This window comes from Oncorhynchus mykiss, chromosome 21 (assembly GCF_013265735.2).
Source record: "Oncorhynchus mykiss isolate Arlee chromosome 21, USDA_OmykA_1.1, whole genome shotgun sequence".
In the NCBI taxonomy this organism is placed as follows: Eukaryota; Metazoa; Chordata; class Actinopteri; order Salmoniformes; family Salmonidae; genus Oncorhynchus; species Oncorhynchus mykiss.
This window is the reverse complement of record NC_048585.1, coordinates 50,513,420-50,533,884: the sequence shown is the minus strand read 5'-3', so window position 1 is coordinate 50,533,884 and position 20,465 is coordinate 50,513,420. Positions and strand designations below refer to the sequence as shown.

The window sequence follows — 20,465 nt, the reverse complement described above, 5'->3', positions numbered from 1 at the left end:
TGAAACAGTGGTTGAGATAAGAGCCAAAGGTTAAAGGTCAAGTACAGAGTGTTCCAGGAGGTGTGGCTTAAAGAGGAAGTGTTTCTTTACTGTAAAGCATTTAGAAAGAGAGGGAAAGGAAAACAATACTAAGAAATAGTGTAAGCTGCAAAGGGACAAGAAGATAGAGAGATAAGATATAGAGAAATACAGCTAGGGTGGACAGCCGTTTACTACTAGTTAGTTGTATTCCCCAGCTGGATCTCTCTGTCGCGAATAGCCTGGGGATGAGGTTACCTACCAGTATGTGAGGGGTGGTCTATTGAGTGTGTCTGTGTTCAGGACAGTACCTGTTTGTGTAGACAAGATGGGCATTAATGGGCGACTGCAACGCTACCTGCTGCCAGCCTCCATCATGGCTCTGCTGCTCTTCCTCAGTTCTTTCTGGCTCCGTGAGTTTCCACTTTAACCATAGGATTTAGCTGATACTGTTCTCTGTGTGGCTGTGTGTGTATATTGTGACAAACTGTACACGTGTTTCTCTCGTTCTCAGCTCAGATTGCAATGCGTGATTGTGAGACCTCCTGGCACCCCTGTCTGAGTTTCAATTTCTACCTTCCAACAGTGAGTACACACACACACACAATTTAGCCTGTAGGGAAATGTCTTAACAGTTAGTTAGTTGTTCTATAATTTACATTGTAGTGTGAAACCAAGTGATAGATTGTAATATATAATAAAGATAAATAGGACATACACTACGTGGCCAAAATGATTTGGACACCTGCTCGTTGAACATCTCATTCCAAAATCATGGGCATTAATGTGGAGTTGGTCCCCCTTTGCTGCTATAACAGCCTCCACTCTTCTGGGAAGGATTTCCACTAGATGTTGGAACATTGCTTCTGGGACTTGCTTCCATTCAGCCATAAGAGCATTAGTGAGGTCGAGTACTGATGTTGGGCGATTAGGCCTGGCTTGCAGTCGGCATTCCAATGGTGATATTAGGCGTGTGTGCGGCTGCTCGGCCATGGAAACCCATTTCATTACGCTCCCAACGAAACAGTTATTGTGCTGACGTTGCTTCCAGAGGCAGTTTAGAACGTGGGAGTGAGTGTTGCAACCGAGGACAGACAATTTTTCAGCACTCCGCTGTCCCGTTCTGTGAGCTTTTGTGGCCTACCACTTCACGGCTGAGCCGTTGTTGCTCCTGAAAGTTTCCACTTCACAATATCATCACTTACAGTTTACCAGGGAAGCTTTACTGTCAGTGTTTGTCTATGGAAATTGCATGGCTGTGTGCTCAGTTTATACACCTGTCAGCAACAGGTGTGCCTGAAATAGCTGAATTGACTAATTTGAAAGGGTGTCCACATACTTTTGGTCATGTAGTGTAGATATGATACTTCATCTTCTCCGCCTCTCTCCCTCTCTCTCCTGTTCCAGCTGGAGAGCCCTGTTATTCCTCATCCAGGAGGGGTGCAGAGTGGGGGACAGCAGGGTGAGAGGGGTGTAGTGTTGGGTTCTGTGCCCCCTCTCCAGGTGTGTCAAGGTCAACAATTCCAGGTGTGGCGTCTCATGTCCCACCTGACCTCTTCCATGGCTACGCACTCTGATGATGTTCTGCTGGAGCACTACCTCTACAGCTGGGACGAACTCATCAAGTACGGTGTGTGTGTGTCTGTGTGTGAGAGTGTTTATAAGGGGAACACCTTTTAAACTTGCCTTAAATGATACAGTAAGGAGTTGTTAGGTGAAGGGCTCTACATTGATTCCCCACTCCTCTCTCTCTAGGTTTATGGAATCTCTCGGACCTCTGGTCAGTTTTTTCTCTCAGAAGGTCAAGGATAAGATCGCTGTCATCAGAGAGCTGGCCCAGCAGGAGAAAGAGGCCCTTGAGAAACGAAGTCCAGTAGAAGGACACTCTGGACTACAAACTCGCACATCAGGACTACAAGGCCCAGCGGCCTACAGTTCAGTGCGTTCCATGGTGGAGTCGGAGCTGCAAAGGGGCTTGGTGAACTTCAGTGTGCGGACGCGCTCCGGCTGCAGAAATCTGCTGCGGCTCCACCGTTCGCTGCTCTGGATCCTGCTGCTACTGCAGGGCCTGGGGGAGGGACCGGACGCACAGGGGGTTTACCGCACCCCTGGGGAGCTCTGCAGGTATCTTTAGATAGAAAACATTCACACACACACTCAAAAGGTTACTTCACAATTTCACTAAATTATTGAAGACCAAGTCTCACACTACCCATAGCCTGATGGCCATGCCAGCTTGCCAGTATCGTGGGCACAGATGCCTGCTCTCTCATTCATGCATACACACACTAACCCTAACCTTGCCCCTGTTCCCTAGGGATGCGTACACCGTGGCCCTGGCCCCCCATCACCCCTGGTTGATCCGCAGTGCGGCTGAGCTGGTGTTTGTAGCTCTGCCAGACAGAAGAGTGTTCCTGGATATAGTTTGTGTGAGAAAAGAGGAGGAAGTTGGGCCGGTGCTCAACATTGTTGTAGACGTTATGAGAGAGGTATACACACGCACACAGAGCATACTGGAAGAACACAACATGATAGAGCTGCCATAGAAAGACACAGACAGACAGACAGGTATGCCAGCACACAGCCTGCACAGACTGTAAAGACACGTGATAGAAAGACTGTAGAAACACACAGCAACTCCGTTAGTTAGGCCTACCGTATAAGCCTGTTAACAACTGTATATGTAGAAAAGCCCTTATAACTAATGAGAACCGTGGAATACTTGCTTTGTGTCAGTGAAAGGAGTGAATAAACATGTTATTTATTCACATGTCTGTAGTTGTTCTTCTGTGTGTGTGTCTACTACTGTAAATCACAGAAGTAGAATTAAGTACCTGGATCACCAGGCGGGCACTCTGTCCTTCTACAGTGTCTCTGACACAATGACCCTCCTCCACAGTGTCCAGACCAGATTCACGCAGCCCCTCTATCCTGGGTTCTGGCTTCATTGCTTTAAGACCACAGCTGTGTTATGTGAGTTAGACTAGAGTCCTATGTCAGTGATGCTTTACCCTACTATTATGTGAATTGTTTATTTCCTTCTTCTGTGACCCCCAGAGGATTGGCTCTCACAGATTGAGCTCTCTGTAGTCTAGATAGAATTTGAGGTTATGGTTTACCATGCCTTACTATTCTGTGAGGTTTTCCTTTTCTTTGAATAGCAGAGGATTGACTTTCACAGATTCAGTTATTTCTAGAATTCAAAGTTATTTTCCCCAAATCCTATGATGTTGAACATGAATCTGTATCTCCGGTGAGACTTTACCTCTGAAGGCAGCATGTGATAGGATTGTGATACATGTGATACATTGTTTTCAGAATAATTTCTTAACCTGTTCTTTCCCTTTGTAATCGTGTACTCTTTTTCAGAGGTAGCCATTTGTTATGTAGGCTACAGTGCATATGTTGCTGTATATTCTATGTGTATTTATCCTAGATCTCTCACATGCTTGATGTTACAGGTCCCCTCGAGGTCCATAATATACCAATAGTTTTTCAATCAAATGAAGTAAGTAGTTTACTGAGCCCTTATTTACAGTGTTCACTCAATATTGACAATGCTGAAGCAAATGCAAACAGATAAATAAACAGCGTGTTTGTTGAGCATCTGATTAGTGAACTACTTCTTTCACATTCAGAGCCTCCTAATGCTCTAGTGGCAATCACAAAGCAGCATGAATACTCTGTTTTGAAATACATTTAACCAAGTGAGTTACATTTAATTTTACAGTGTCTTTTTTGTGAAAAACGACATGAAAAGATAACAAGGAAATTAATTGAATGCAGTAAATCTTTATTTTATTAATAAAAGTGTTGTTATTTGTTAGATTGACATTTTAAGGTGTTCCAAAAGCATTTGTTGATGGCCGAGAACATCCTGACAAAGATGGAGGGTTTGTGTTTCTTCTCCTTGGGTTGAGAAGTGGAGAGACAACTCTCTGGAAGTGGAGCCATGACAGCCTTTGGCACTGTGTTGGGTACTAGAGACCGAAGGGAAAGTTGGCATGAACTTTAGTCAACAAACCTACATGGACTTGGTTTTAAAATTATTGAGTGCTCATCCTTTCATGTTGCTAATGTTGTGGGACTGTGAAATATTATGCCGTTTATATATATTTATATATATATATTTTATATCAGAGTTTATATAAAAAACTGTGATAAAATAATAATTAGCCGTTAGACTTACATATGCAATGGTCCTCTTCCTGGGGAACCTTAATCTGGTCCTGGGCTTCCTCTGAGGGCTGTACCTGCTTTTTGTTGCGCCGCCTGAAGCACTTATTGTTTCAAAATAAAATGTCTTACTGAATGTAATTCTTAAAACAACATAATTTAGACAACAGCAACAAGTATAAAGTAATGCCATTGAGAGGTATTCATATTGTGTAGTAAGATACCCAAAAGCAAGTAATAAACACCAAAAAAATTACAGCAAAACTCAATAATAACATTTCACATAGACCCATTTCTGGTTTACCTTGAGGTTGAGTCTGAACTTGGAAAACTTTGGGAGGAATCTGAACCTCCATTTGCCTTGTTTCACAGCCCGAGGAGAACTGGAATCACTCTGGGCCTGCTCCACAGACCCAGTAGCAATGATGGATGCCTCTCTGTCATGGATGTTGTCCTCCACTGTGTGACTAGAGGCTCCAGAAATGTTGTCCATCACTTGGTGACATATCGCGCTTGTGAACAGATTCACTGTGTCATCGTAAACCTGCGAAGAACTAGCAGACACCAGAGAGCTACTACCATCAAGTACAGTCACTAGAGAAGTAGTGGAACTTGAGCTACGGTGACTAGATGTGCTCGACGGAACATCGTAAAGGGAGGCTTCCTGATCCAAGCCCCACAATGAAGGAGGCAAGATCAAAGGAAGCAGCAATTGCTTCACTAACTCCTCAGCGAACATGTAGATGAGTTTGGAGGAGAACGGTTTCCCCACTTGGTTTTCCCTCCTTGCTAGGTTAAGCAAAACTGTGTCAGAGACACACTTAGCGACTGCCACCGATTTGATTAGTGGGATGCTGTTCTGCTCCCGAATGAGGCTCTCAAGTTGAGCAACAAGGTCATGGCACAATGAGTGAATCTTCTCCTTTGAGATAAGTTCTTCTAGTGATGTTAGATCAGAGTCTGGAGAAGTGATCTGCTGCATCACTTCAGGATCAAGATGTTCAATGATGAAGCTCACCACACCATTCAGGGTTTTTCCTAGGTCACTCAATGAGGCCCCGGATGCAATATCATCTCTTGCATCAATACATGTGCTTCTAATGACAGGGAAGCTACTGTCCAGTAACTCAGTTGACATTGGAGTTCCTGGGAGAGTGTGAGTATTGTTCAATCTCTGAGACCTTGAGCCTTTTGAAGCAGTAGATAAAGAAGTTGAAGGCCTTTGAAGCTCTTGCCACTCTTGCTCTGTATCATCCTCACTGCAAACTGTCTCCACACCCTCCAGCATCATTCCCACAATGCCATGGAGTTGCACCAGCTCCCGTGAGGTCATCAATTCCTCCGATCTGGTCATTTCCTCTTGGATGGCAAGCAAGATTTGACTGCTGCTTTTTTTGGCTTGCATTATGATAGCATCTGTGGTTTTTACATCTGGTTGATGATGCCGGATGAAAAACTCTCTCAGGTTGTTCCGCAGGTGCCTATAAATAGTCTGTGCTGTAGACCAAAGTTTAAAGTCAGAAATGGCAACACCACTTTGCCAGCTCTTGCTTGATGTCTCAGAATAACTTGTGGTACCATGTAGAAGGGCAGAATCAGTTGGCTGTAGACTATCAGTTGATTCGGTGGTCTGCAACAGGCTCTTCATGTCTTTCACAACGGCTGCAACAACCCCAAAAGAGGATGAGTCCATGCTCATAAAGGAAGTTGAGGAGGAATCCTGTTGAATGCCAAAATCTGATTGACTGACCCGACTAGTGTGGGACTCTGATATGCTGGAACTTCCTGAGTTGGAAAAGCACCTGACAGATTCAATTAGGACTTGTTTCACTCGTTTCACAGCCTGTGTCTGAAACGTTTCACTGGAGAGTTCGCAAATTAATGCATTTGGAGAAACGCACAAACTCTCTGATGAAGAAGTTGCAGAACTTGCGGCAGAGATGACCTTTAACCAAGCTATGACATGGTCCACAAACTCAGTAGCCAAAAGGGACGTATCCGATGACATCTTTTCATGTGAATATGTCAATTCTTCCTCAGGAACTTCTGGCTTGTAACATGACACAATTGTGCTCACAACCTCCTTAGTGGTAGAGTCGAGGTGAAGCTGAATGATCTGAGGGCTAAGAGCCATAAGTCTGGAGCTTTCGCTCTGATGTCTATGAAGAGCCACTTCTCCTGGTGATATGATCCCTGGAAGCATACGCTCACTCTTGTTGGATCCAAATAACTTTTGGTTCAAAGTAGGAGCAGAAATGTTTTTAGCTTGCTCTAGATTCTCCTCTTTGTCTCGTTCTGAGCTGTTAGGGGCCAAAAGTCGAGAGTAAAATCCCCTCAGCGTATTCTGCAACCTTTTAGAAAGGTTAAGGGCCGCGGGTAGAGCTTTCATTTTTGTGAAATCTGATTGTGCGATACATGTCATATCGCTCAGAAAGGAATCCATAATTTCAGAGGCTTCAGAACCTACATTAATTGTAGTTGTTAAAAGTTCTGGCATAGCTGGCAGATTCCTTTCACTGGCCAGATTACATGAATGCTCAGGTGTGCAAGCAGACATTTGTGCAGATAGACTTCTGCTAGACCTAATGAGCACTTCGCTAATAGCGTTAGTGGCTTCTGACTTCAATTCACCACTGGAGAATTTCTCAATGGTTGTCATTACAGGAGATCCAAGCTTTTTCTCATAAGGTGAAAGTATGAGGATGTTTGGACTCACCAAGCTGCCAGAGGACACAGTCTCTTTCAGATTGTTTTTCTCTGCTAGGGAGTCTTCCAGAAGACCACCAACACTATCCCTTGAAGCCAAAACATTTACTTTGTGTGTTATTTCTCGAAGCACATCCATTGTTCCTTGCTCTCCTCCCTGGCATTCTCTGGAGTTGACCATAACAGCCATGACCTCTCCTGTCAATGGTGCAAGAGAAGCCTCAATGTCCACATTCTCCTTAGATGGATTGGTTTTGGCTTGAGGCGCAGCCTGTCCAGTGATTCCAAACCTCCGCAACTTGGCACAGATAACAGACACCAGCTTCTGGGCGGCCTGCATGGCATATCGCCTGCCAGTGTCACACAACACTGGTCTTGATTTACCTGAGCTGGAACAGGAGATGATCAGTGAGATGTCAGAGTTCACCTGACTCACAACATCTCTGACCAAAGATCTGGTCAATCCAGGTGAGCCAGAAGAGCAGGATTGATCACCCAGCGTTTGGAGAATTGTGGCCTCTGTGATCCCAAAGAGGGCATTCAGAGGATCTGTCAGTCGAACGTCTACTCGATGTGCCCTCTGCAACGACGTCTGGGAACTTCAAAACAAACACAATAATTTATCAGTCTTGGCTAATGTTTACATATTGATCTCTAAAAATAACTCTACAAATTCACCTAAATCCCAATAATTATAATATTTAGTTCTCTAAAGATGTGGTGCCTGCCTTCTTATTTTACCATAAAAACAGTCGTAAAAACAGTCGTTCATTAGCTTTTCATTCTTAGAAGTGTCATATGCTGTGTAATGTGTGAAAAAGTTGGTTTGAATTCAGTATGTACACGGTGCTAAGATCAGTCAGGTCAGGCACACAGTTGAAGTGTGGTCGGTGAACATACCTTGTGGAAGAACGTGGAGTGGGTGTGTGGGAGCTGTAATAATGTCTGCCACTGCCAGGCCTCTTAGGTAGACCATCTTCATTCAATTTCACCACATGTTCCTGGATGCTTGCAATGTTGGCGCACTCTGATCCAGTCAGCGAGGGAGAGGAACTAGCTTCTCCAGCGGAATCCAGCTCTAATATTTGTGCAAGGGTCGGGATGAGGATCTCTACCGCAATGTGGGAAACCGTTTTCGCTATCTTCCTACACATTTTGGCAAGTTGTACTTTGGTTGTCTGTTTCAATACAAAAAAAAGAGCATCATATTTATTCTTGAGCGCCTGTGTTGTCAAGTGCTTAGTTAGTCAATATGATAAACTTCATGTCCAACTTTCTATCAAATAATCACACATCAAATGTTGACAGATAAACTTACAGGATTTCTCATGCCCTCCTGAATCACCTTCCACTGCCTGATAAAGACACAAGTTAACAGGTTCAGTTGTTTTGTAGTGGTCCAGACAGGGTTGTTGTATAAAGAATGGATGCTATTTAAAGATTTTGAGCATACCTATCAGTGAGATTCCTCATGAAATTGATGAGGATTGGGAAGCAGGCGTCCTCTTCCATTACTGAGGGGTAAAGTTGACTCTTGCGTAATTCCTCATGTAAGAGTTGAATTACGGCCGCTCTGTTTCGGTATTTATCTGGATAGTGAGCTCGGGGTGAACAGAATGCCACTGAGGAACCTAAAGGACAAAAATAAATTAGTTTTTAAAATAATGAATCTGCACAACAAAAGGAACAAAACAGTACATGTACTAGGAAAATAAATAGTTTAATATAGAAAAATATCTAACCTTCTTCAGTGCCTTGGTCTGCTGATTTTTTGGGGGCCTTCAAGAATACAGTTTTCAAATCACACATTATTATTTGTAACATCAAGTTAAAGCAGTCCATTATTTAGCCAATTGATAGCAAGATAGATTCAAACCTAGAATGTAACGCAAGTGGCCAGATGACCAATCACACCTTCCTCTCATTCTTTCTATCCTATACAGTGTTTATCAAAATGAAAGTAAGGAGTTTTTTTAATATGTAGAGATTCTGTAAACTTTTTGTTGAAAAGCTGTGAAGCTGTTGAAAGACTGCCTCCTTTTCATCTGACATTGAATCAAGTTTGTAAAATGAAACAGGATAGATTAAAACCTAGCAAAAACATTTTAAAAAATGATAAGAGGACCAATCTTACCTTGCCACACATAACCTTCTTCTCTTCCTTTAGTTGAGCGTCTGGTATCTCTGCCTCCACCTCCTCTTCCATCCCTTTCTCCTGGTGGCTATCTTCCAAGTCCTGTTGAAATCAAGTGTTGTTATAATCATCATAACTAGCCTGTAAAAAAATTACAGCAAAACTCAATAATAACATTTCACTTAGACCCATTTCTGGTTTACCTTGAGGTTGAGTCTGAACTTGGAAAACTTTGGGAGGAATCTGAACCTCCATTTGCCTTGTTTCACAGCCCGAGGAGAACTGGAATCACTCTGGGCCTGCTCCACAGACCCAGTAGCAATGATGGATGCCTCTCTGTCATGGATGTTGTCCTCCACTGTGTGACTAGAGGCTCCAGAAATGTTGTCCATCACTTGGTGACATATCGCGCTTGTGAACAGATTCACTGTGTCATCGTAAACCTGCGAAGAACTAGCAGACACCAGAGAGCTACTACCATCAAGTACAGTCACTAGAGAAGTAGTGGAACTTGAGCTGCGGTGACTAGATGAGCTCGACGGAACATCGTAAAGGGAAGCTTCCTGATCCATTTCCCACAATGAGGGAGGCAAGATCAAAGGAAGCAGCAATTGCTTCACTAACTCCTCAGCGAACATGTAGATGAGTTTGGAGGAGAACGGTTTCCCCACTTGGTTTTCCCTCCTTGCTAGGTTAAGCAAAACTGTGTCAGAGACACACTTAGCGACTGCCACCGATTTGATTAGTGGGATGCTGTTCTGCTCCCGAATGAGGCTCTCAAGTTGAGCAACAAGGTCATGGCACAATGAGTGAATCTTCTCCTTTGAGATAAGTTCTTCTAGTGATGTTAGATTAGAGTCTGGAGAAGTGATCTGCTGCATCACTTCAGGATCAAGATGTTCAATGATGAAGCTCACCACACCATTCAGGGTTTTTCCTAGGTCACTCAATGAGGCCCCGGATGCAATATCATCGCTTGCATCAATACATGTGCTTCTAATGACAGGGAAGCTACTGTCCAGTAACTCAGTTGACATTGGAGTTCCTGGGAGAGTGTGAGTATTGCTCAATCTCTGAGACCTTGAGCCTTTTGAAGCAGTAGATAAAGAAGTTGAAGGCCTTTGAAGCTCTTGCCACTCTTGCTCTGTATCATCCTCACTGCAAATTGTCTCCACACCCTCCAGCATCATTCCCACAATGCCATGGAGTTGCACCAGCTCCCGTGAGGTCATCAATTCCTCCGATCTGGTCATTTCCTCTTGGATGGCAAGCAAGATTTGACTGCTGCTTTTTTTGGCTTGCATTATGATAGCATCTGTGGTTTTTACATCTGGTTGATGATGCCGGATGAAAAACTCTCTCAGGTTGTTCCGCAGGTGCCTATAAATAGTCTGTGCTGTAGACCAAAGTTTAAAGTCAGAAATGGCAACACCACTTTGCCAGCTCTTGCTTGATGTCTCAGAATAACTTGTGGTGCCATGTAGAAGGGCAGAATCAGTTGGCTGTAGACTATCAGTTGATTCGGTGGTCTGCAACAGGCTCTTCATGTCTTTCACAACGGCTGCAACAACCCCAAAAGAGGATGAGTCCATGCTCATAAAGGAAGTTGAGGAGGAATCCTGTTGAATGCCAAAATCTGATTGACTGACCAGACTAGTGTGGGACTCTGATATGCTGGAACTTCCTGAGTTGGAAAAGCACCTGACAGATTCAATTAGGACTTGTTTCACTCGTTTCACAGCCTGTGTCTGAAACGTTTCACTGGAGAGTTCGCAAATTAATGCATTTGGAGAAACGCACAAACTCTCTGATGAAGAAGTTGCAGAACTTGCGGCAGAGATGACCTTTAACCAAGCTATGACATGGTCCACAAACTCAGTAGCCAAAAGGGACGTATCCGATGACATCTTTTCATGTGAATATGTCAATTCTTCCTCAGGAACTTCTGGCTTGTAACATGACACAATTGTGCTCACAACCTCCTTAGTGGTAGAGTCGAGGTGAAACTGAATGATCTGAGGGCTAAGAGCCATAGGTCTGGAGCTTTCGCTCTGATGTCTATGAAGAGCCACTTCTCCTGGTGATATGATCCCTGGAAGCATACGCTCATTCTTGTTGGATCCAAATAACTTTTGGATCAAAGTAGGAGCAGAAATGTTTTTAGCTTGCTCTAGATTCTCCTCTTTGTCTCGTTCTGAGCTGTTAGGGGCCAAAAGTCGAGAGTAAAATCCCCTCAGCGTATTCTGCAACCTTTTAGAAAGGTTAAGGGCCGCTGGTAGAGCTTTCATTTTTGTGAAATCTGATTGTGCGATACATGTCATATCGCTCAGAAAGGAATCCATAATTTCAGAGGCTTCAGAACCTACATTAATTGTAGTTGTTAAAAGTTCTGGCATAGCTGGCAGATTCCTTTCACTGGCCAGATTACATGAATGCTCAGGTGTGCAAGCAGACATTTGTGCAGATAGACTTCTGCTAGACCTAATGAGCACTTCGCTAATAGCGTTAGTGGCTTCTGACTTCAATTCACCACTGGAGAATTTCTCTATGGTTGTCATTACAGGAGATCCAAGCTTTTTCTCAGAAGGTGAAAGTATGAGGATGTTTGGACTCACCAAGCTGCCAGAGGATACAGTCTCTTTCAGATTTTTTTCCTCTGCTAGGGAGTCTTCCAGAAGACCACCAACACTATCCCTTGAAGCCAAAACATTTACTTTGTGTGTTATTTCTCGAAGCACATCCATTGTTCCTTGCTCTCCTCCCTGGCATTCTCTGGAGTTGACCATAACAGCCATGACCTCTCCTGTCAATGGTGCAAGAGAAGCCTCAATGTCCACATTCTCCTTAGATGGATTGGTTTTGGCTTGAGGCGCAGCCTGTCCAGTGATTCCAAACCTCCGCAACTTGGCACAGATAACAGACACCAGCTTCTGGGCGGCCTGCATGGCATATCGCCTGCCAGTGTCACACAACACTGGTCTTGATTTACCTGAGCTGGAACAGGAGATGATCAGTGAGATGTCAGAGTTCACCTGACTCACGACATCTCTGACCAAAGATCTGGTCAATCCAGGTGAGCAGGATTGATCACCCAGCGTTTGGAGAATTGTGGCCTCTGTGATCCCAAAGAGGGCATTCAGAGGATCTGTCAGTCGAACGTCTACTCGATGTGCCCTCTGCAACGACGTCTGGGAACTTCAAAACAAACACAAGAATTGATCAGTCTTGGCTAATGTTTACATATTGATCTCTGCAAATCAATACTTTAAATTCACCTAAATCCCAATAATTATAATATTTGGTTCTCTGAAGATGTGGTGTCTGCCTTCTTACTTTACCATAAAAACAAGTTGTTCATTAGCTTTTCATTCTTAGACGTGTCATATGCTGTGTAATGTGTGAAAAAGTTGGTTTGAATTCAGTATGTACACGGTGCTAAGATCAGTCAGGTCAGGCACACAGTTGAAGTGTGGTCGGTGAACATACCTTGTGGAAGAACGTGGAGTGGGTGTGTGGGAGCTGTAATAATGTCTGCCACTGCCAGGCCTCTTAGGTAGACCATCTTCATTCAATTTCACCACATGTTCCTGGATGCTTCCAATGTTGGCGCACTCTGATCCAGTCAGCGAGGGAGAGGAACTAGCTTCTCCAGCGGAATCCAGCTCTAATATTTGTGCAAGGGTCGGGATGAGGATCTCTACTGCAATGTGGGAAACCGTTTTCGCTATCTTCCTACACATTTTGGCAAGTTGTACTTTGGTTGTCTGTTTCAATACAAAAAAAAGAGCATAATATTTATTATTGAGCGCCTGTGTTGTCAAGTGCTTAGTTAGTCAATATGATAAACTTCATGTCCAACTTTCTATCAAATAATCACACATCAAATGTTGACAGATAAACTTACAGGATTTCTCATGCCCTCCTGAATCACCTTCCACTGCCTGATAAAGACACAAGTTAACAGGTTCAGTTGTTTTGTAGTGGTCCAGACAGGGTTGTTGTATAAAGAATGGATGCTATTTAAAGATTTTGAGCATACCTATCAGTGAGATTCCTCATGAAATTGATGAGGATTGGGAAGCAGGCGTCCTCTTCCATTCCTGAGGGGTAAAGTTGACTCTTGCGTAATTCCTCATGTAAGAGTTGAATTACGGCCGCTCTGTTTTGGTATTTATCTGGATAGTGAGCTCGGGGTGAACAGAATGCCACTGAGGAACCGAAAGGACAAAAATAAATTAGTTTTTAAAATAATGAATCTGCACAACAAAAGGAACAAAACAGTACATGTACTAGGAAAATAAATAGTTTAATATAGAAAAATCTCTAACCTTCTTCAGTGCCTTGGTCTGCTGATTTTTTGGGGGCCTTCAAGAATACAGTTTTCAAATCACACATTATTATTTGTAACATCAAGTTAAAGCAGTCCATTATTTAGCCAATTGATAGCAAGATAGATTCAAACCTAGAAAATAACGCAAGTGGCCAGATGACCAATCACACCTTCCTCTCATTCTTTCTATCCTATACAGTGTTTATCAAAATGAAAGTAAGGAGTTTTTTTAATATGTAGAGATTCTGTAAACTTTTTGTTGAAAAGCTGTGAAGCTGTTGAAAGACTGCCTCCTTTTCATCTGACATTGAATCAAGTTTGTAAAAATGAAACAGGATAGATTAAAACCTAGCAAAAAAAATGTAAAAAATGATAAGAGGACCAATTTTACCTTGCCAGACATGACCTTCTTCTCTTCCTTTAGTTGAGCGTCTGGTTTCTCTGCCTCCACCTCCACCTCCTCTTCCATCCCTTTCTCCTGGTCGCTATCTTCCAAGTCCTGTTGTAATCAATTGTTGTTGTTATAATCATCATAACTAGCCTATTTCAGTTATCCTCAAAATGAAAGTCATTAAAAGTGTTTTAACCCATTAAGCTTTTTATCTGTAGACATTGTGAAAAGTTGTGTTAATAAGACGTAACACAAAGCTGCCAAAATAGACCTACCTCTTCCTTGTCTGACTTTAAATGAATTTGTAAAACGAAACCAAAAAGTGCAGAAATGTGTTCTAGTTATATGCTATGCCATCTAAGCACAGTCTGCACCAAGGACACAGCAGAGAAGTGTCCGCGTGAACTGCATCCAAAGTACTCAAACAGGTGTTGACCATTAGAGATCCTATTAAATAAAAGCATTCTAATTCCAAGGTTCTAATTCCTAATTCTATGGTGTTGACCTTATTGACGTCATAATGATGGCATAGTGGACAACGGGTGGCCCTGCACAGGAATTTGAATGCAACCATGGAAAATAGTCTAATATGATAAAAATAAATATCTCGGTTGCAGTAATAATAAGGCCTATATGGAAGGAAAGGGGATACCTAGTCAGTTGCGCAAATGAATTGCATTCAAATGAAATGTGTCTTCGGCATTTATCCCAAGCCCTCTGACAAGGCATAATAACTGGTTCCATCCACACAGTTAGACCTACGCGACAATATAACAGCTAGGCCTATGTGATATATTTCCTTCATCACATGCAAGTCAACCCAATAGAAGTTCAACTTGGTTGATTTAAAAAAAGATGTATGCTATTACTCACCATTCTTTACGTCGACAAACCGTGTGTCGACTTTGTCACAGCTGTCAGCAAAAAAAAAACAATGGTGTGAAAGTAGGACTGCGCAAACAACACGAAAACAGATGCGATTGGAGATTCAGTTTAAGAATAATTGTAATTGACAGCGACTGAATCGGAATACAGCGATCTCGCGTTCAGCACCAAAGTGCAGTGGACAGCGGTCGTCTCTCGTGCAACCCCATCCTTCAGTAATAGGCCTATAACAAAAAGTGTCGGGTCGAAGTTTGGGTGAAAACACGAAGTAAAGATTGTAGCTTTAAGGCAAACTATGGGGGAAATGACACGGGCGATAGCACTATCTGTCCGTTCTGATCTGGATGGTAGCAAAATACAAGGTTTTGACTATATTTTGCATTAGGCAAAGTAAGAAATATTTTTAAATATAGCCATAGCTTTCAATAAGCGACATAAGGCACTTACTTTTTCTTCATCCATCTCTGTGTTGAATTGATGAAAATGTTTCTGTGGTGGGATGTCAATTAATAATGATAGGCTACACAATGGTTGTACATGACGTAACAGAGAGATGGGCGTGTGTATGCCTTTGTGGCGTTATCAATCTAAAATAAATGCTAAGATTTAAAAATAAAACAGTTTTGCCATAAGCATTCACACATGTCTAAAAAATATTCTAAATCCATAACATGGTTTGTTCACCATAGTGCCAACCTCATCCCTTAGTAATAGGCCTATAGAAAAAGTGGCTGGGCAGCAGTGCTTTTTAGCTGAAAAACGAATGAAGGATTTTAGCTTTAAGGCAAACTAGGGGAAAACAACGACACGTGCTCATGACACTGTCTCCAAGGTTCTAATCTAAATGGTAGCAAAATATAAGGTTTTGATTATGTTTAGTTGTACATGACATAACGATGTGTCTGTAGGCTTGTTCTACATTGCAGCCGAAAGTGCAGGCGATTTCCGAATGACTGATCTACAATACAAAGAACCTTGAATCCTAAATAAATCTCATTGTTATTTGTAGATCCGTCAGTCAGTCACAATTTACCCAGGACACATAATGGTTTTGATCCTCTCGAACACGTATTTTTGTATTTCGCTCCTTTTTTCGTATTCCCGTGGGGGAAACGTCATCAACAAGAGACAAAATAGGTTTCCAAAGGAAAGCCTTTTTAGAGAAATACAGACCATCTAATTTAGCTTTTGGTACTATTACCTGTGTTTAACGCATTTCCTCTGATATGTATAATCACATTTGTAATTTGGGTATACTAATTTGCTAAATTATAGTGTGTTAACTAATTAATTATTCGTCAAGAAAGGTTGAGCGACTCAACTGTTTCTCAACTGTGCGAGGACCTCACTGGAAAACGAAACATACACGCCAGTGTCTCTGAATTCTAAAATATAGCTAGCTAAATGATTATTTATTGCCGCAGATAATAAGGTAATGTCTTCTGTTTGATTTGCTACCTTTTAAAATCTTTTGAAACAGCCATACTGTTATTTGTTAGACTGAGTAAGTCGCTAGAAAGTTAACGTTTAATTAGGTTGTTAGCTAACTTAGTTCGAATGAGCTAAATACATATAAGCATGCACATTAGCTACATAACGTAGACTCCGTGTTCTCACTTGTAGAATTCAAAACACTAGATAACTAATGATGAATGAATGCCAATACCTTCAGTGCAATGTTACTCAGCCATGAGTATGAGATATATCATGAGATATGATCATTCACAGGTGTAGTTAAACACATAATGGTAGACACAGAGGAAAGAGTCGTAGGTGGTGGTGGTGCCCTATCATCTACCATGAACCCAGGTGGAAAGAACAAAGAGAATGAGAAGAAGAAGAGGTCCCGTGTGAAGCAGCTGCTTGCAGACGTGAAGAAGCAGGTGGACTTCTGGTTTGGGGATGTCAACCTTCACAAGGACAGGTTTCTAAGACGACTCATTGAGGAGTCACGAGATGGATGTAAGTAGTTGTAATGGGCAGCATTTGGCGTCATTGTCCCATCCTACGTAGCTGTTGCCTGATCCTGATAACATAGCAGAAAACACCAACAATAAGTGTTTTGTCTATCTTGTGGTCAGGGTAGAATTTTGGCCCATATTTGTGATGGAGATTAAGGGATAACATACAACAATCATCCTATTCTCACTCGTCCTGTACTGCTACTTTGGAATTATGTTCCTGTCAACTAACAGTGGTTTTATTTTCTACAGATGTTGATATATCTGTTTTGACGTCCTTCAACCGAATGAAAAATCTGACAACTGATTGCAAATTGATTGCAAGGGCAATTAAAAATTCATCTGTCGTTGAGGTCAAGTATTACTGTACATAATCTGTTTTTCAGTTGCTGGTTGGAATTTTGTATTGAAATCTTAGACATATGGTGTTCACTGTGATCTGTTTTGGTCTTTCAGGTCAACCTAGAGGGAACTAAAGTTCGACGGCAGCGTCCAATTGGAGAGGATCCGAAAGATGTAGACAACCGAACAGTCTATGTGGTAAATACCAGTTTTGTTCATGTTTGTCAAGTCATGATGTGGTCCTTTGAATACAAAACGCTATATTAAATAAATATATTTTTCCCCCAGGAGCTTCTGCCCAAGAAAGTAACACACGACTGGCTAGAACGAGTGTTTACCAAATGTGGAAATGTGGTTTACGTCAGTGTACCGAGATACAAAACCACGGGCCACTCCAAAGGGTTCGCCTTCATTGAGTTTGAGACGGAAGAGGAGGCACAGAAAGCCATAGAGGTGAGATATAAAGATTCCTCTGTAATGACTTTTGTGATCAAATGGATGTGTCCTACCTAGTAATAAGGTAGAGAACTAACCATGTTCTCCTCGTCCAGATGCTGAACAACCCTCCAGAGGACGCCCCCAGGAAACCTGGCATCTTCCCTAAGACCAAGAACAGGAAGCCTATCCCCGATCCTCCCACCCTGAACACCACACTAGGTGGGTATTGGGAAGAATAAAGCATTGCTGGTTAACTCCAGAGTGACTACACACAATTACAACAAATGCATATTTTGGAAGCTTTTTAGTTAAGTGCCAACATTTAAGTGTCAAGTTAAAGCCCTTTACCATCTGTTAAACTACTGTGTCTGTTTTTTGCAGACGAGGAAGAGGAAAAGAAAAGGAGGAAGAAGAAGAAGTCCCGGGGCAGCACCAAAGAGGACACCCCGTCACAGGCTGAGACGACAGTGGGCGGGGCCAAAGAACAAGAAATAGAATCTGAGTCTAAGCCCTCTGACAGGAAGAGGAAATGCACTGCCGAGGGTGCAGAGGTTGTAGCACCTGAGGGGGGCACAGATAAGGCCCCTGCCAAAAGGCTAGAGAAGAAGAGACGCCGGTCCCAGGCAGGGGAAAGCTCAGAGAGTGACGTCCAGGGAGACATGCCCGCTAAGCTGAGAAGGATGAGCGAGGGGGAGGAGGGCAAGGTGAAGGAGGAAGACAAGGTGAAGGAGAGCGATGGGAAAGGTAAGGATCTTCATTGTATTGAACCTACACATTGCTTGTGAACAGATAAAATCACTGGTTTTGGGTACAAGAAAATACATGTGGGCAGTTTTGACTAAATCCAGTCCAAAAGATGGTCTACTGGTCAGCAGAGACAAATAATGCCTAATAGTAATCTGGTGTCTTCAGATTTGCCTGTCAAGGTTGAGGAGGAAGAGGAGGAGAAGATGGACGACTCCCTTCTAAAAGCTAAGAGGAAGAGGAAGAAGAAGCACAAGGAGAGGGCGAAGATTGGTGAAGAGGTCATTCCTCTCCGTGTTCTCTCCAAGTAAGAACCTTCATGCATCTTTATGACTAATAGCCTGCTCTGAGTCAATCAGACCAATGGCATTGATTTAATCTAAATAAATCCCTAATTAAATTGGTCTAAACCATAGCATCTTTATTGAACAATCCAATACCCCAGTGTTAGACAAGATATTGTTATTCAAATCGAGAGCTTGCTCTCTCTCGTTCTCTTCTTTCTCTTCCTCCTTCTCTCCACACTCTCCCTTTTGCTGTCTGGATGGAAGGAAAGACTGGCTGAAGTTGAAGGTGGAGTATCTGACCCTGCAGAAGAGGAGCATGGGAGCTCTGAAGGCATGCCTGACCAAGTTCCACCACAAGGGGGCAGGAGCAGGAGAGAAAATGGAGATGGACACCAGTCTCCAACAGAAACAGACATCTCGTTAGTGCCTAATATTTATCCACTACTTACCTATCTGTCAGTAGTACAACTTCTGCATGTTTAAATCCCCTAGTACTCTCATATAAATCTCCCACATATTGATATTGAGTCACATGTTAGTTTGCTGTCCACATATTACATCAGAATAAATGCTGAAAATCATTTGAAACCGGTTCCCATACAGTTGACCATTTCCACACACAATATTATGTCTTCTTCACCATTTTTTTTCCCTAAGCTGAGGAGAGTAAGAAAGCAGGTGAAAAGGAGAGCCCCCTTGGCCCTCAGTTTGAGAGTGGCTGCATCGTCAGGATCACCCACACCACACCCTTACCTGGCAGAAAAGTCATCAAGGTAGAGATGAGCTTTTAACGCTCTTCTTTTACCATGTTTATTATGCATTCATTGTTTCACATACAAATGATTAGAGCCATGTGTTCTTCTAACTCCACGTTTGTGTGTATCTAGGACGCTCTCTCTGAGGTGTCCCCAGTGGTGTATGTGGACACCCTAGAGGGGGACGCCGAGGGTCACGTCCGCTTCAAGACTCCAGCAGAGGCCAAGGCCATCATTGACGCTCGCACCGAGCTGCAGCACAAACACAGCTGGCAGCTGGAGATCCTTTCTGGTAGGCTGACTCTCCCACTATAGTTCACCAAGGGCCCTGTTCAAATAATCTTTATTTGCAACCTTTCTTCCTCCCTTTGAGGCAAGCGCTGACATGACATGACTAGTGACAGCAACACAGAGGTAGCCTTGCTCACGCTGATCAAATCATATTAGATTAGTGATTTTTTGTCAAGGATGGGAGAAGGGATGGATGTATTTGGGAGAGTTCAAACGGGGCCATAAACTATTTACTACATCTGAAAAGAGGCAATGGCTATATACAGTGCATTCGGAAAGTATTCAGACCCCTTGACTTTTTCCACATTTTATTACATTACAGCCTTATTCTAAAATTGATTTACTCATCAATCTACACACAATACACCATAATGACAAAGCAAAAAAAAAATAATTGTTTTTTTTTGCAAATGTATTAAAAATAAAAAACAGCTTATTTGCTTATTCATTCGGACCCTTTGTTATTAGACTTGAAATTGAGCTCAGGTGCCTCCTGTTTCCATTGATCATCCTTGAGATGTTTCTACAACTTGATTGGAGTCCACCTGTGGTAAATTCAATTCATTGGACATGATTTGGAAATACACCTGTTTATATAAGGTCCTACAGTTGACAGTGCAGGTCGGAGCAAAACCAAGCCTTTGAGGTTGAAGCAATTGTCCGCAGAGCTCCGAGAGAGAATTGTGTCGAGCCACCGATCTGGGGAAATGTTTGCAGCATTGAAGGTTCCCAAGAACACAGTGGCCTCCATCATTCTTAAATGGAAGAAGTTTGGAACCACCAAGAATCAGCCACTGAGCAATCGCGAAAGAAGGGCCTTGGTCAGAGAGGTAATTTAAGAAACCAATGGTCACTCTGACAGAGCTCCAGAGTTCCTCTGTGGAGATGGGAGAACCTTCCAGAAGGTTAACCGTCTCTGCAGCACTCAGGCCTTTTTGGTAGAGTGGCCAGACGGAAGCCACTCCTCAGTAAAAGGCACATGACAGCCCGCTTGGAGTTTGCCAAAA

The 20,465-nt window shown here is 42.7% G+C and overlaps 3 protein-coding genes across 4 annotated transcripts in view; 2 read left to right on the top strand and 1 right to left on the bottom strand.

The window, feature by feature from the left end:
- The first annotated feature begins 5 nt into the window (after positions 1–5).
- Positions 6–2,786, top strand: si:ch73-269m23.5 (ceramide-1-phosphate transfer protein). Its single transcript, XM_021578138.2, has 5 exons — positions 6–431; positions 533–603; positions 1,426–1,643; positions 1,774–2,142; positions 2,336–2,786. Exons 1-5 carry the CDS (start codon positions 347–349, stop codon positions 2,562–2,564), a joined length of 972 nt encoding a protein of 323 aa, XP_021433813.1. The 5' UTR covers positions 6–346; the 3' UTR covers positions 2,565–2,786.
- A 907-nt stretch (positions 2,787–3,693) lies between these two features.
- On the bottom strand, positions 3,694–14,867 carry LOC110500882. Of its 2 annotated transcripts, none has more exons than XM_036958116.1 (15): positions 14,629–14,854; positions 13,756–13,863; positions 13,363–13,399; positions 13,074–13,242; positions 12,939–12,975; positions 12,521–12,798; positions 9,238–12,229; positions 9,035–9,136; positions 8,643–8,679; positions 8,354–8,531; positions 8,219–8,255; positions 7,801–8,078; positions 4,499–7,499; positions 4,208–4,298; positions 3,694–3,998 (listed from the first exon to the last, which is right to left on the bottom strand). In XM_036958116.1, the coding sequence occupies exons 1-15, from the start codon at positions 14,629–14,631 to the stop codon at positions 3,835–3,837; spliced, it is 7,512 nt and encodes a 2,503-aa protein (XP_036814011.1). In that variant the 5' UTR covers positions 14,632–14,854; the 3' UTR covers positions 3,694–3,834. The 2 variants fall into 2 exon arrangements, with proteins under 2 accessions (XP_036814011.1, XP_036814012.1); XM_036958117.1 differs by having other exon boundaries at positions 3,919–3,998; positions 4,208–4,290; positions 14,629–14,867.
- A 795-nt stretch (positions 14,868–15,662) lies between these two features.
- The window catches only part of larp7 (La ribonucleoprotein 7, transcriptional regulator), a 9,726-nt gene continuing 4,923 nt past the window's right edge, over positions 15,663–20,465 (top strand). The window contains exons 1-11 of the mRNA XM_021578134.2: positions 15,663–16,072; positions 16,369–16,602; positions 16,854–16,954; positions 17,058–17,141; positions 17,232–17,396; positions 17,495–17,600; positions 17,763–18,125; positions 18,294–18,432; positions 18,677–18,831; positions 19,070–19,185; positions 19,300–19,459. Of these exons, the coding sequence (XP_021433809.2) occupies positions 16,386–16,602; positions 16,854–16,954; positions 17,058–17,141; positions 17,232–17,396; positions 17,495–17,600; positions 17,763–18,125; positions 18,294–18,432; positions 18,677–18,831; positions 19,070–19,185; positions 19,300–19,459 (1,606 nt within the window). The 5' untranslated portion in view covers positions 15,663–16,072; positions 16,369–16,385. The remainder of the gene's footprint in view (positions 16,073–16,368; positions 16,603–16,853; positions 16,955–17,057; positions 17,142–17,231; positions 17,397–17,494; positions 17,601–17,762; positions 18,126–18,293; positions 18,433–18,676; positions 18,832–19,069; positions 19,186–19,299; positions 19,460–20,465) is intronic.